The following is a 15,642-nucleotide window of genomic DNA, read 5'->3' on the forward strand; positions in this document are numbered from 1 at the left end:
TGATAATAATGTTTTTTTTTTCCTACTCTGTTTTATTGGAAGGTGTTGCAAGTGTGGTGGCAGCGAGCCCTTGGATCAGCCTTTGAGCCCTAACCAGTTCTGTTTGTTTACAAGCAGAGTATTAAAAGATGGAAACCAGCCAGTGCAGATCATAGCAGACTGCAGCAACTCCAGACATCACCACAACACCTCCAACATAATTCAGTAACAGTTTAATGTGATCATGAACAAGTGGATCTCTGAGCCGGTGTGAGTGAGTGGAGGCGGGGCTCATTTGCATATTCATAGAACTGTGTATACTAAATGATGCAAGGGTGTAGTTACATTCAAGCTATTTTAAGGCATGAATCATTTTTTTATTTTTTTTTCAAGGAAAAAACTTTTAAAAATGTCATTTTGGTGATCAAAGATATGTTTTAAGGGATAAAATGATTGACTATAGGGGGACTTTAAGTATATACACTACTTCCGGATAACTGAAGTGCATTAAACGTGTTGTATGTAAGTTTTTGACTGTACTAAAGCAAAAAAAAGATATACCATAATATGTTTGCAGATATTTAGGAAACATGCTGGGTTCACATACTCTTTTCTCTGAAAAAACACTCCTGTTATTTTATTTTGAAATGTGCGTTCCCTGTCGGAATGTCTGTTTTTGTTTTGGTCTGTGTGATATCGCACGTTCCAATTTACCCAATAGTATGTCGTCACCACCACAGGTTGCCAGTTGGCCGAAAAACACAGCATATTGCAGCCAGCTGTGGGTCAGAGATCGCAGATTCTACCCGACCTAAAAAGCCTCCGCACCCATCAAAATTCTTCTATGAACGGGAGCATATTAAAACGTGATATCAACTCATCATAAATCAATAAATCAATAAATCAACTCATCAACTTACAGAGTGTGCAAGTCTCCTCGCCTTTCATTGTCAATTGCGCTGGTTCCTTTTGCGTGTCCTCAATCTGGCAACCCGCGTGAGCGTCGAGTCTGAGCAGGAGGGGGCGGGGGAAATAACTCTCCAATATTTTGAATTTGGACTGCAGTACCCATTTCAACCGCTGTCAATCTCACATACTGCACCTTTAAGTACAAAATTAGTTGTTCCAATTTAGCAGACTTTATGTATACCAAAAGTACAATTGCAGGTTATATAAATATTAAGTACATAAATATGCAAATGTATTTGTAGTATACTTAGCATAAAATAAATGTATTTCAAATACATTTTAGTATTTTAATTTTTTACTAGGGTATACTTTGATCTAAAGCCAAACAGTGTTTTTTCCCCCCAGACCTATTGTATTATCCACCAAGTCCACATCATCTAAAAGTAACATGACACCTCTCCTTAAAAAAACTGCATGATCCGAGATATCATTCATCTCTGTAGCACAAACAGTGCGTAAAAAAAGATAAAATTGGTTTGTTAGTGACTGCAAGAACCCCTATAGCATATTAGTATCACTCTTTCAGCAACTGTTAGACATTTAAAACGTTCTAAAAAAACTCTGTAATTCATTCAGTGTAAGAGCAGTAGGTGGTGATTAATTCTAACTAATAGTGACACAGTTCACTAAACGTTCTCATTAAAACAGTTTCAAGTACTTTGACATTCTGCATGGTCAGTGCACTTCACTCTGATATTAGTGCGCAGGTGTTGATAGATATTTAAACACAGTTCCCAGAACTTTCACGAGAAATGCCAGTGGTTCAGAGGGTTCACTTATGTAACGGCCCTATAGTGACTATATAGAATGAGTGTCAGGTTACTGACTCCTCCTCCTCTCCTCATGTGGAAGAAGCACTCAGTGGAAGAACCTGGAGTCTTTCATTTTCTCAGTGCTTTTTAGAAAAGGACACTTACCTTGCCAAGGTACTAAACAATTTGTATATACTTCATCTATTTAAATCAAGTATTGATGTAGAATATGTTCATACCTTCTTTGTCCAATACAACTTTTAAACTTAAAAGGAGTAATCCGTTTCCATGATTACTGGATAATCATAAAAAAATAACTTTTTTTATACAGATATTTCAAAACTTTTAAAAGGATAGTTCGCAAAAAAATTAAAGATTCTGTCATCATTTACTCAAATGATGACCATACAAGTGACATACCATACATTTACCCATACAAGTCTAAACCAGTATGAGTTTCTTTCCGTTCCGTTGAACAAAAAGAAGATATTTTGAAGAATGTGGTTAACAAAAGTTTCTGGTCCCCATCAACTTCCATAGCAATTTTATTTTTATACTATGGAAATCAATGGGATCCATCAACTGTTTGGTTAACCACATTCTTCAAAATATCTTATTTTGTGTTCAATGGAACAAAGAAACTCATACAGGTTTAGAACAAATTGAGGGCGAGTAAATGATGACAGAATTCTTATTTTTTGGTGAATTAGCCATTGAAATACAAATATAACTAAAGAAAATATATATATTTGGCCAACACTTTATTTTAGTGTTTTTGTTATACATGTTACATTATTAACCCTTTATTTTAAAGTGTCCTTGTTACATTGTATTAAAAGTATTAAAGCATTAACAGTAAATTGTGCATACTGTACTTACAAGCAACTAACTCTAAATCAAATCCTAACCCTAAAGTACATTCATTAATATTACTCAGTACTTAATTGCATAATTACAATGTAACAAGGACACCTTAAAATATAGAGTTACACTTTATTTTTAAGGTGTCTTTGTTACAGTGTAATTCTATATTTAAGTATTGAGTAATATTAATTTACTGCATGTAGTTATGCATAATTTACTGTTATAAGTAATTTAAGAATGTTATAATATAAATAATTAAGTATATAACAAGGACACTGTAAAATAAAGTGTTACCAAATAAAGTGTAACCGATATTTGCTTTCGAATTTTCCATGATTTTATTTACTTTATTATTTTCCATGATATTTACAGGCCTGCAAACCACTTTAAAAATAACCTGATGTTTCCAGGTTTTCTATGAAAGTGGAAAACCTGTTGCAAAACATAACACTGTAATTAGTCATTACTCATGCTTGATTGTTCATTTTAAAATATTAGGAAGTTTTGAGAAGGCATCTTTAATTGGAAATATTTATTGCAGAATACAAGTGTAACAGCAAGAAAAACTCTTTATCAACGTCAAGAGTGTTTAAAACTTAAAAATGTCTGAATATGGATACTAGCTTAAAAACACCACAAGGTTTAATGGATTTTTACGTATACAGAGAAAACGAGACATTCAAAATGCAAACTGCACCAATGAGAAATGCTGAAAATAAAATGCACATAAAAAATGAACATGTCTAATAACTATGTTTAAGCAATGACATGCACATGCCTACTCAAGCAAAACCGAGGTCAAGTTCATACTGTTCAACTGTTGGCTTCCTTCCAACAACTGTCATGTTTCATCATCTGACTATGAGATAAGACAAAGCACGTGGATTCGAATGTGCGCATGCCTTCATGTTTAACATAACATCTGCTGATGGCAGCGCACCCAATCCTTCATCCTCTTCACCATTATCGAATCGTCCCAACAGTGGCATGGACTTTGAGATATAGGTGAACTCCAAAAATAAAACGTGAATCACAGGCAAACAAATCATTCTCAGTGATAATGTCAAACTTGGACAAGTTTGCACAGGGGGAGGAGCGTAAGTTTATTGAGTTTTCTTTTGGCAGCACAGAAATGATCATACTTCTCAAATGGTAAAAAAACAAGGCCAAATAGGGGGAAAAAGATTCAAACGTGATTCACAAATCAATACTGTCACAAACCAATTACTCCACTAGTATCAATTCACACATGACGGTAGAAAACTAAAAGAGGGAATCTGACAAAACCTGTCTTGATTGAGAATAGATTTTTTTTTTTCATTATATTCATTACAACTATACGGAGACCTGCATATGACAAGTAGACAAAAATATAGGCCTATATATTGTGGCCTCGAATTAAGAACTCATCCTCTAATTTTAGGAAATCGTGGCCCCACGTTTTAAGTAAATTGTGCATACGATATAATAATCCGTTCGCTCGTTTTACTAAAATGTGCGCCTGGTATAATAATTTGTTCCCTCGATTTAGTAAATTGTGGCCATGTTGTACAAATTTGTTCCCTCGAGTGAACGAATTAGTAAAACATGCTGACACATTAGAAAGTTGTGTGAACGAATTGTACATTCGTGGCCACGATATATATATTTTTTTGTCCACATGTCATATGTAAGGCTCTGTACATTTAAACGTTCACTCCCAATTCTCATTATCGTAATATGGCAAAAATTCTATACAATTTCAATTGTAAATTATTTATATATCATGGTTGTAATTGTTTTGTACTACAGTAATGGACATCAAAAGAATAACATCCAAATGCAATATGGTAATTATTATTTAGAGTGAAAATCTGCATGATTGTCATTGAAAAAATCTTTAGTGATAGTTCACCCAAAAATGATCAGCACGTCGTTCCAAATGCATGACTTTCATTCATCAACAAATTTCAATCTTTTTTAAAAATATACTCTTATCGTTTTTGTCCATCCATTGGAAGTTCACGCAACCAAAATGTTCAAACTTCAAAAAGTACTGTACATAAAGACATCAAAGTTTAAATCTGAGTCTTATGAAGAGGCACGATCACTTTATATGATGAACAGATTTAACTTAGGCATTTATTTAGGCAAAAACATTGATCAACTTATATACATATAGCACATCAAATTTGGTCAATGGCCATACTTCATGCATGAGAACAAACCTCATTGTTTTGCTGAGGATCAAATGTGCTTGCTTGACATGTACGAACAAACTTCACTGGTTCTCGTGCATCAAACATACACATTTAAGCTTCTGTTAATGTTGATCAAATGCTTATCTGTGGATAAAAGCCTAAATTAGATCCGTTTAATATATAAAGTGATTGTATCTCCTCCTTGTGAATTACTTTGCATCTTAATATACATTTCAAAGCTTGAAAATGATGGTTGCTTGAACTTTTAATGGATGGACAAAAATGATGAGGGAAATGAAGATCTTATGGTTGGTTTTTTTGGGGGATTAGTTTTTTGTCTTGAATTCAGAAAGAAAAATAACTTGTTTGACATAGGATCTACCTATAAAGTCTAACTGAAATACCGTAGCCAAATACTGTATTTGTGTCCACACATTTGACCTGACTTACAAGAGTTCATTTCATATATTGAACATATGCAGTATCCAAAACAATTTATAAATAGTTAAAAATATAATAAAATCTCAAAACAGCCAACTAGTCCCTTTAAAGATTAAGGCAAATCATCTTGTGTAGTGCTACATTTGCAAAAAAAAATCCTATATATTGACTGTGATGACAAATTAAACTCTGAAAATGACCAAAAATACTGTGTCATTACAGTAAAGTACTCTGTGTGTGCGTTGTGAGGTCTTTGGATCAGAGAGCAGCGCATGCAGACTTTTTGAGTTCTGTGGTGCTACAATTCACTTCCCTCGTCCTGAGTTACTTGAGGGGAGTCCAGAAGCACAAACATGTCTTCAATCACTTGCCACAGGCAGCTGTCTAGCGGGAAGTCGTTGTCCACGAGGTTGACGAGGTAATAGTTGTCGTGGATGTACTTAATGATCATGCGTGAGGGCGATTCGTCCTCGTACAACTTCGCCCATTGTTCGATCCACAGTGCGAAAGCCTCGTCCTGCGGGAAAAGAAAGAATTGAGCTCAGTTCTAGTCTATTTTATCTTTTACTACAGCACATAATCACTCTTATCATTGAGACAATAACAGTGAGTGTGCCTGTAAGCGTGCCAAGGTTGTCTAAACTGGGACAGTGTGAGAATGTAAGGTCAATGAGGGTTTCGGAAGCGTCACACATGGATGAGCAAGCCATTTAAACACCTCATTTAGGACATCGGTTTGAAAACAAAGTGAAATTTGCATTGTTAGGTGGTTGCTAGGGTGTTCAAGATGATTACTAGGTCGACGAATCATCACCTTCCAAAACATAAAGCTGACTGGATCCACCACGGTGGGCTGAACGATCTCTCTGCCTGGGAATATCCCCCATGTCACAGCGTTGGGCTGCATGTCAGGGGCATTTGTGATATTCCTACCCTAAAAAGAGGAGAAAACATTTCAAATTGTCAATATTAAATAATGAGATTATATAATGTAATCTGGTTCTTGTAGGGGTACAGGTGTTTTACCTGAACGTTGACAATATGGTAGTTCACACGAGGCTCATATTTCTTCAGCACTTGTAGAAGTGCAGTCACATTTTCACTTGATGTGAAAAACTCCAAATATGCCTGTTGATTTCAAGAGGTAAAAATAAACACGCTGAAAGAACTATTTCCAAAAGTCAGCCAATTCCAAAAGCACCTAAAATAAAATGAAAACCCAAAATAAACCCACAAATCACCAAGTGCACAGTTCCCACAGTATTACAATCATAACTAGACCTGGTAAACAATGAATTTGTACTTGGAATATATTTAATTGATTTTAATTTGATATTTACTGTTCTCATTTTAATTTTATTTACAGTTTTAGTAATTTTGTTGTGTTTTTATCTTTATTTTTTTATATGCATAATTTTTATCAAGGTTTAATTAATTATTATATTTTTAGGGCTGTCAACGTTAATGCATGCGATTAATTCAAAATCCTTAACACATTCAAATAATTTAGCGCAAATAACGCAAATAGATTAATGAAGCACAGTGAATTACGTCCTTAACGTAATTTATGTTATGCAGTTAGATGATCTTGGAAGTCTGGAGTTTATCAAACTGAGCATCTACAATGGAGCAAGCACCTGTAACCCTGGTGGGGGGAAATTTCTATACCAACCTCTTAACCCGACTTCGCTTCTCTGTTTGAAATCATATAATTTTACGCTGCTAATCTCCGGGAAAGTTTTCAGTCCAATAACCCAGTTAAGCAAATGCATACAAACAATCAGTCTAAAACAGCGCTAATATAGAGAAAACCAGATTTAAGGCTGATTTATACTTCTGCGTCGGACCTACACTGGAGCCTCTACGCCATAGACGTTGGTTTCCATTTATACTTCTATACTTCATTTATCCAACAACCTCCACCAGCAGCTGAGCAATCCCGTGGCTCCGCCTCCGGACTCTGATCATCTCGGACCCGTCAACCTGGTGGCTCTGCCCTGGCTCCTCCCACCTTCGGCTCCACCAGACCCCTCGGCCTCTCGACTCAACCGGGTTCCCTCGTCCCAGTGGCTCCCCCTTGGTCAGTCGTCACATCACCTCCACCATGGACTTGAGGATCTCCCGCTACACTCCGTTCCTCCACCCCTATGGCTGCAGCGGCTGCTCCTTCCCTTCGGACTTGCTTCGGTCCGCGGTCACACGGCATTGTCTCAGTCCTCGGGTACTCTGGCTTCTCCTCCGACGGTCATTGCCACAACTTCGCCTAGGCCTCCAATGCCAGCAATGTCACTCTGTTATATTGGCTCTCTATCTATGCCCTGGGATGCATTGGGGGAGCCACGTTAGTCATTCCCCAGATGTCAAAAATCATATGACCTCGTCTGCACCGTGGGCTGTCGTCACTACCAGGCTCTGGGTCCGCGCCATCGGCCGTCCACCACCGACGCTGCCAAGGGATTGTCGTCTTCCCATCCGGCGACACCTCCGGTCCCCACACCTTCGTCCACCTCCAAAATCCCCTCCATCTGTTTTCACAGAGCTTTCAAACGCCTTGTCGGAGGGGGGTGTACTGTCACTGTTATGTTAAGTTAATTTCAGTTTTCATGGACTTTTTATTTGTCAGATGTGTTCATGTGCACATGTTTAGATTCCCGCCACTCTTTAGTTTCTATGTTTGCTGTTATTAGTTTGGTTCAGCTGTGTTCACCTCGTTACCTTTAGTATACAAGTTCCTATGTGTTCCCTTTGAGTTGGTCCGGTCACGTTTCGGTTAAGTGTGTGTGTCTCCTGCTACCTGTTTGGATTTGTATATTAAACCTTGTATTGGAACTTTATTCATCTTCGTCTTCATCAGTCTGCCGACGCACAGGTGTTACACACAAGTCACACAGACTACATTTATGGTAATTTTTTCGAGCTCAACAAATCTATTACCTTTTCCCCTTTCATTTTATGGAAAAGGGAAGTTTGCTTATTCTTGAAAAATCTTATTTTACATTCCACACAGTTGAATAGGGTTTTGCTGACCTTTTGAAAGACGTATCCCCCTGGAGGGCCCCAGCCTACAATTGGGTCGGATGAGGCTTTACCGTTAATGTTGGGTTGAGAGTTAATGGTGAGAACACCCCTGCGGTTCACCTTCTCCAACTCATCCTTCAACAGGTTGGTCTCTGAAGCCAGAGGGTCGTCGTTCCACGGCAGACACATGATCTACAAAAAACATTAAGATATTAATATTACATGCTATATTGTAGTAGTATTATATATATATATATATATAAATAAATTATATTATAACTTGCAGCATATTTAGGAAACACACATAACTCAATTGATGACATGAGTGGGCACTATGATCAAAATCTTACATCACAGAAACTGTAAATCAGTCGGTTCACGCATTTTTTGTGTTGGTATTTCAACCAAAAAAGTGATTTATACATTAAGAAACGATATGGAAATGCCTCTTTTTTGATCACAAACCAAAGTCTGGTTAGTGCAAAAACAGCTGCTTCACATTGTGTAAAACAAAATACTCAAAATTCAACAATTATAAAACAGATGTTCTGTCTGTAACTTAGTTTGCTGATAAGTACTTGTTGAATTCTATATTCAAAAATGTGTGCCTAGTTGTGAGATTATTTGGCAACCACAAACAATTAAATTTCCTTTGTGTCATTCCAATCAATAACAAGTTCTTGCTCATCTTGACTTGTTCAGAACACTGCAGGGACAACAGATGCAAATTAGCTGTTAGCTAACTCTGGTGCAATTGTTTAAATTGTGCGCTGTACCTGTCAAATGAACAGTAAAATAAATAAATAAACACTCTCTGCATTTGTGTACTACTCTGTGTTCCTTCACATAAACGAGTCATACCCACAGAAATACATCTACCACAGTATAGCAGAACTCTACTGGTACTTTTACTATCATGCTGCCCAGCGGTACATGGTTGTATACTGATCCTGGCTGTACCACTCTACCTTGTGTCCATTGGAATTGGTTTGCCCCGTGATGTAGTTGGTGAAGACTTCATAAACACTCTCTTCGCTCATTAGTTCCTCACCCCACATCTGCAGCAGGGCCTCTTTAGGAGACTTACTCTTCAGGTAGAACAGGTAGTAGTCTGTCAGCTCGCCAAAGGCTGGTGAAGAGGAGTTACCCCTGATGGCGACACGTTAATTAACATTTTTGAACGATCCACATAAAGCCCAGAAATGAGGGAGGAAACATTTTATGTACCATCTTCCGTTGGGGAAATCATCCCAGTCCTGTGTTCTGTAGATGTAGCTTTTGGGTCGGGAAGCCCAGAATATTGGCCTGACGTCTTCTTCCTTACGCTTTGGATGGGCGCTGATGGCCCAGGGCAGAGGTCGCCTAAAGTTCACATAATATCAATCTAAATAGGTGAACCTCATAAAAACGGTCAGAAATATGTCTTTATTTTACCCTCAAATTATATATAGTATATAAGTCTCTTTACATTGAGTCTCATCTAAAGTGAAGGTATTTTTTCCATGTTTTGTCCTAACCAGTGCCGGCAATACACGACAATTCTATGTGAATGTGTACATTTTTCTTCCTTGAATCATGATTTTTGTTTTGTTTCAAACAGCGATCACAATCCTCACACGATTCTGTACTGACAACTAAACAAAATAACATGTAATTTACAAAAAAAAATATGAATTGCTGCAGTTTATTTAAAATGTTTAATGAATCTGAATGAATTATAAAAAAAAAAAATTGGGTTTGAATGAATGATTCAATGACTCATAAGTACATCACTTTCATTACTCGTTGAATCAGCATTTTTGGAACTAATCTCTTGAATGAATGATTCAAAGACAAATCACAATGTAATCAACATAATCGTTATTTGAAGCGTCATGTTGCTTTCAAAAGGTGATTTACTCTATTTTGATTGCTTCAGTGGACATTTTTATATGTTTATATCTGAACTATAAACTTTTATCCCATTTCTTCTGTTATAATATGAATATTTGTAGCATAGAAATAACAATACTGTGTGGTTGAAAAGGACTGTTTGTGAAGCTGTTTCATACATGACAACTGCTTTCTCTGGGTCAGTGGCAGCGGCGATGCAGATTTGATAGTTCCTGTGTGATTTTATCAAAGGTTTAATACACACAGGCAAATTGTTGATATTAAGGAATGAGATTGCATGGGTGTTTGAATCGAGATTGCGTTCTTTTAGTAATTAATCGTTCAGCTCTATGCCAAATACAGTTTAACTTCCAGGAAAAAATGACTATGCATAATGCAGGACTTTTTATTATAAGCAAACCGTCATTCACTGGGACTCTTATCTTGAAATGCCTATTCTTTACTACTTTTAGTTGCTCTTTCAAAATGATTTAGATAGAATATGCAATCTACGTAAAGTAAACGCTTTGCATAAATGTGCAGTATTTATTGAGAACTGCTGTACAAGCCTGTAGAATGTGAAACCGTGCTGCATTTTACCATGAACATGCAGCACTCATATTTATTTAATTAAATAATGCCTTTTGAAGTTTAATAATCCCATCAGTCCTTATCACAATTCCTGTTTTCCCGTCCCCATATAAGACCTAAAATTATACTTTTGTTATACCATTTAAGATATTTAAGACTTTTTATGGCCTTGAATATGATCAAACTGGACCCTGATTACACCTGCTGCTGTTATATAAAATCAATACAGCACTCAAGTCCATCACAATCCATAATCACCTGAGAGCCATTATCGCCTTCAGCGTTTGCTGTACTATCACCAAAACACAATTGGTTGAAGTGAATGAAAAAAAAGGCGGAAAAAACGAGCAGTTTCTCAGAATTAAAGTACATTTCAAAGCCACTCACCGTGGATCCTCTACCCATAAGCCCAGCTGTCTGAGCACTTCCATGGTGGCCACCTCTCTGTTGAGTGTGTAAAAGTGCAGGCCTGGGACCTCTCCACTGGCCAGCAGAACCTTACACATCTCCACCGCCTGCTGGATGCCATAGTTCCGAATGGCGGCGTCGTTTTCTTTAATGGGCTCAATCACCTGCTTGATCTCCTCTGGCACTTCAAGTTTGGAGAGTTTGACCAGCTGACGGAGTGAGTGATAACCCTGTGCAAACAACGGACATTCCGATTTTAAAGAATGCACAAAAAAGCACATTAAAAGTCCATACAAAGTCTTCTAATGACTTATAATAGTTTTGTGTGAGAAATTTGACACTGAAATCTAAGATGTTATACCCTCCACAACATTTTATTGAAATCTGGTGATGTGATGAGCCTGAATAAACATTCAGACAACAATCATATGCATAAATCCAAAAATTGGCTTAAATTTCAGGATATTGTATGACTCTAGAATATTTACTTTATGCTTTTGTTGCATGGAAAAGAACAGTGTCAACATTCTTCAAAACATCTATCCCCCACCCCCCCAAATTATTTTGACGATCGATTAGTCTATCAAGTATCATTATTATTTTACATGACAGGCGGTTAGAGATGAATGTAAACAGTGCGTCGCATTCAATGCAAATTGACGTATTTTCGTAATCGATTACATCGACGCATCCCTAGTTCACACCATGTCATAATTACTAGAAGACAACCCAGACATTGTACTTTGTACTGTTCATATCCTCTGACTCTAAATTAAACATTTCTAGGACAACATTATTAATGCCAATAATGAATCTGTGTAATTTGAGTAATCCATAGACAAAACCATACAAACAAGTAAATGTTGTTAAGCAAATGCCTTATTAAAAATAGTTTATTAAGCAGGACATTAGATAGTTGTTCAACTCTTTTCTACTTGCATTAAGATGGATTGTATGTCTATTGTTTATTTTCAGATTATTCTCTTAACAAAAGTTAACAATTAACAAAAGTCTCTTATAGGAATCATTAAACAGAAAAATTACAAAATAACTGCTTAACTACATTTTACTGCTGAAGCTGCTGCCATTTTGAGTTTTGATATTACAGAGTACAAGTCAGAGCTCTCCAATAATTCAGAGTTTACGATTTGTGATTACAAGTAACATGACCATTTTTTCCGTTCAGTAATTCTGACATGGCATGAACACACCTAAAGTTAAGAATAAGAATGAATAAATGAAAGAAATTAGATTTTAGAGTCAAATGAGCTAGGTGAAGTACTTTAAAACATACAGAAAACATTACACAGTGGTGCTGCTGGCCTGATAACTTTTTTTTTTTTTTTGTACAAAAATGTGGTACAATAAATACATGAATCACATCATTGCATAAATTCAACTGGTCTTTTGCAATGATATGACATCATATGGCAGTTTATGTAGCAGTGTTTGGCTGATAAGAGAATTGGATGACTTCCACATCATCAAGGTGCAGGGATTGGTCTGTTTATGTGTTCATGTACCTGAATAGGGAAGATTCCTGGGAGAATGGGGCAGGTGATGCCAATGGCCCGACAGTCTTTGGTAAATTTAAGGAAAGTTTCTGCCCTGAAAAAAAGCTGGGTGACGATGAAGTGAGCACCAGCATCAACCTTCTCCTTCAAGTGCCTGAGGTCATCGTCATAGCTCTCAGCCTCTGGGTGACCCGTGGGGTAACCTATCATTACATTTGAGAGGGGTTTGAGCTGGTGAATGTTAGAGTTCCATGCAAAAATCACAAATGTACACAACTAGAACCAGAAATCTAGAAACTTGCTGCCAAAATACCACGTGTTGTTGTGTTGTTGTAAAGTATTCTGAGTGGTTGCTAGGTGGTTACTGGGTCAGGACCCTACTTCAATGTAAGCATATGGCACATTATCGTCCACCACGAGAACATCTGTGAACAATGGTAATTTGCCTAAGCAAACACCATTAATTGCTTGTCTGTCTAAAGCTCACCTGCAACACAGATATCAAAATAGTCATCGAATTCACAGCGAATGTGCTTGACCAGATCTGTGGCATAGTTGAAACCTCCATCTTCCTCCACCCAATCTTCCCCAATAGGATCTGCAAAAGAAGACATTTCCGGTCAAATCGGGTTCACTCTACCGAACATCCAAAACAATGCTGTGTGCAGGGCTAAATGTGCTCGCTAAAATACTATTTTGACCAGCTGAGTACTCATTAAAAGCTTATAAAATGTGTAAAGGAGTTAAAACAGCGACAGGAATCCCTCCGTCACACACAAACAAAGATCTTCTGCGAGGAGACGTGGTTCTGACGCCTGTATCGAACTGTGATGAGCAACATCGCAACAGCACTCTTGGTCCGCTGGTTTGGTGCACACCAGTATTCGGATGGCAGCGTTCACACTTATTCAAGTGAACTGCGCAAACAGAGCAATCGCACCAGGGTTTGTTTTAATCGGAACACACCCAAAAATTCTACAGCAGCACTACATGTATCCTTCATCGGGAAGGCACACCCAGGATCACAGACAACCACAGTGAAAAAAAATGGCACATAAAAATGTGTTGTTTGAACCTAGTCAGTGTTCATACCTCCTCTGAGGGCCATGATATTCTTTAGTCCTAGCCGCTTGGCTTTATTTAAATGGGCTGATATTTTCTCTTTCGTCTGATTACAGCATGTCAAATGCAGGACACTCTCCAGACCGCAATAATTGACTGCTGTGCTTGCTATCATCATGGAAGACGTTTCTTTATCTGAGCCCGGATCTCCAGCGGGATGCCAAGTGATGTCAATGAAGAGAGGACCTCCAGAACCCATTCGGTCAAATCTAACACACAAAGAACAGAAATATAAGAAATATAATGATAATTTGGAAGCAAAATATGATTGATTTTCAAATGAGTTACAATGTATGAGTATATATGTCCATATACAATGATATATATGTGGACATGCTTTTTTGGGAGATTCACCCAATTACAAAAACATAAAAAGTAGATCAGCATTTTTTTGCTTTCCTACCTAGAGATAAGATTGACTGCTCCAGATGTTGTGCGTGGTGGGAAGAACTCTAGTGAGAACCAGTGGTCCCCAGACTCGATCCGCCGTTTCATCTTGTCCCGCAGCCGGTCAGTGCGATCGGCGTCCAGTACAGGGGTTGAGCACCTGGAGCTCTCTTTGGAGCTCTCTCCACTGTTACTGGCCCCGCTAGAGTCGCTCTTAGAGGACTGCCAACCTATGTCAGCTCTTTGGTTCACCATGTTTCCTGTACCAAGTGTTCATATGTTCATACATCACCCCAAAAAAACAGAAAATATGATCACTTTGAGCTAGGTTGACTTTTTTAATGTTTCTAAACCTGTCTGTTTGGGATAGTATTGGCCATATTTTCGCAAACAAACTACATTGATGACACTGACTATGTTCAGAATGGAATACTAGCTGCACAAAATTACTGTATTCTACTAATTAAAAAAATAATAAGTGAAATGGTATTCACTATCTTATTAAAAAAAACTTTAAACTGTATTATACATCATCCTGCAAATAATTTTTTTTTTTTTTTAAATAACTTTTTTTTATTGTATTTTGTAAAAATGTCTTAACATTCGGCAGTCCGATCATATGAGTCAAGAGAGATGTGTAAAAAATTGCATAAGTAATGACTTCACAGTGGAAATGAAAAGTCGGGCCCACTGTATTGTGGGATATACAGTATCCAGAACACTGTTCTAATACTGTGCACATGACTCTTGAATCTTTAAATTGTGTAAAATTATGTAACATTATTTCAGTAACATACGTAGTTGAAGAGATAAAAAAAACACATTATCATTATAATGTAAACTTTTGATTTAAAGTTTACAACTCAAACATTTATTATTGACAGCTAAAATACTAACTTAAATACGTTACGTTCAATGTCTTTCTCAAATATTTATGGCATAAGTTATACGAGTCATACAAAATGACAGCAGGCAGGTTTGTAGTAATTTCTCACGATCTCTCCTTTATCATAAACATGAATGGTTAGCAGTAACGTTACGTGAAGTTTGATAAAAAAATATAATGATCCTTAGCTAACTTAAATTAATTAAGTTTTGCCCATAACAACGGGTCTCATTTGACATAATAATAAAGACATGCCTATGTAAAACGTTGCGTTTCAAGGCATGATTTTAAAGCAGGCAATCAATGCAAGCAACAAACAGCGTTATATATGACATAACTCATTTCAGAAATTATTTCTGCATCTTTTGGTATTGTCCATTGCGCGAGAGGGTGGTCTGGACATGCGGGTCCGCGCGACTGCAGCCTATAAATACCTAATACCTAACCGAAAGCAAAACAGTCATGCCGGCTCTGTAAGCGTGTAAAGAAGTCTTTGCTTCATTACCTTCAACCTTTTCCCGATCCCCTAGGAGTTATGAGAGGATAGTACAGTTCCAGTGCTCTGTAGCGTGTGCGTGAACACAGCATGGACGACAAGAGGATGGTGTTATGGTACACCACGCCCATTTCATACGAGTCACGCCCACCTCCATCTATAG

At 37.3% G+C, this 15,642-nt stretch overlaps 2 protein-coding genes across 5 annotated transcripts in view; one reads left to right on the forward strand and one right to left on the reverse strand.

Annotated features, from left to right (window-relative positions):
• Positions 1–905, forward strand: part of LOC309513540 (uncharacterized protein) — a 29,403-nt gene extending 28,498 nt beyond the window's left edge. For all 4 annotated transcript variants that reach the window (XM_082189434.1, XM_082189433.1, XM_082189431.1 and 1 more), the window contains one exon: positions 43–905. In XM_082189434.1, coding sequence (XP_082045560.1) covers positions 43–93 — 51 coding nt within the window. In that variant the 3' untranslated portion in view covers positions 94–905. The remainder of the gene's footprint in view (positions 1–42) is intronic.
• Positions 906–3,081: 2,176 nt separating this feature from the next.
• On the reverse strand, positions 3,082–15,613 carry mthfr (methylenetetrahydrofolate reductase (NAD(P)H)). The gene is made up of 12 exons (XM_082189462.1): positions 15,489–15,613; positions 14,114–14,357; positions 13,681–13,919; positions 13,076–13,186; positions 12,598–12,791; positions 11,054–11,304; positions 9,431–9,565; positions 9,172–9,352; positions 8,213–8,395; positions 6,212–6,313; positions 6,000–6,119; positions 3,082–5,702 (listed from the first exon to the last, which is right to left on the reverse strand). The coding sequence occupies exons 2-12, from the start codon at positions 14,350–14,352 to the stop codon at positions 5,484–5,486; spliced, it is 1,974 nt and encodes a 657-aa protein (XP_082045588.1). The 5' UTR covers positions 14,353–14,357; positions 15,489–15,613; the 3' UTR covers positions 3,082–5,483.
• Between the last annotated feature and the right edge of the window lie 29 nt (positions 15,614–15,642).

This window comes from Leuciscus leuciscus (assembly GCF_965113295.1).
Source record: "Leuciscus leuciscus genome assembly, chromosome: 13".
Lineage (NCBI taxonomy): Eukaryota > Metazoa > Chordata > Actinopteri > Cypriniformes > Leuciscidae > Leuciscus > Leuciscus leuciscus.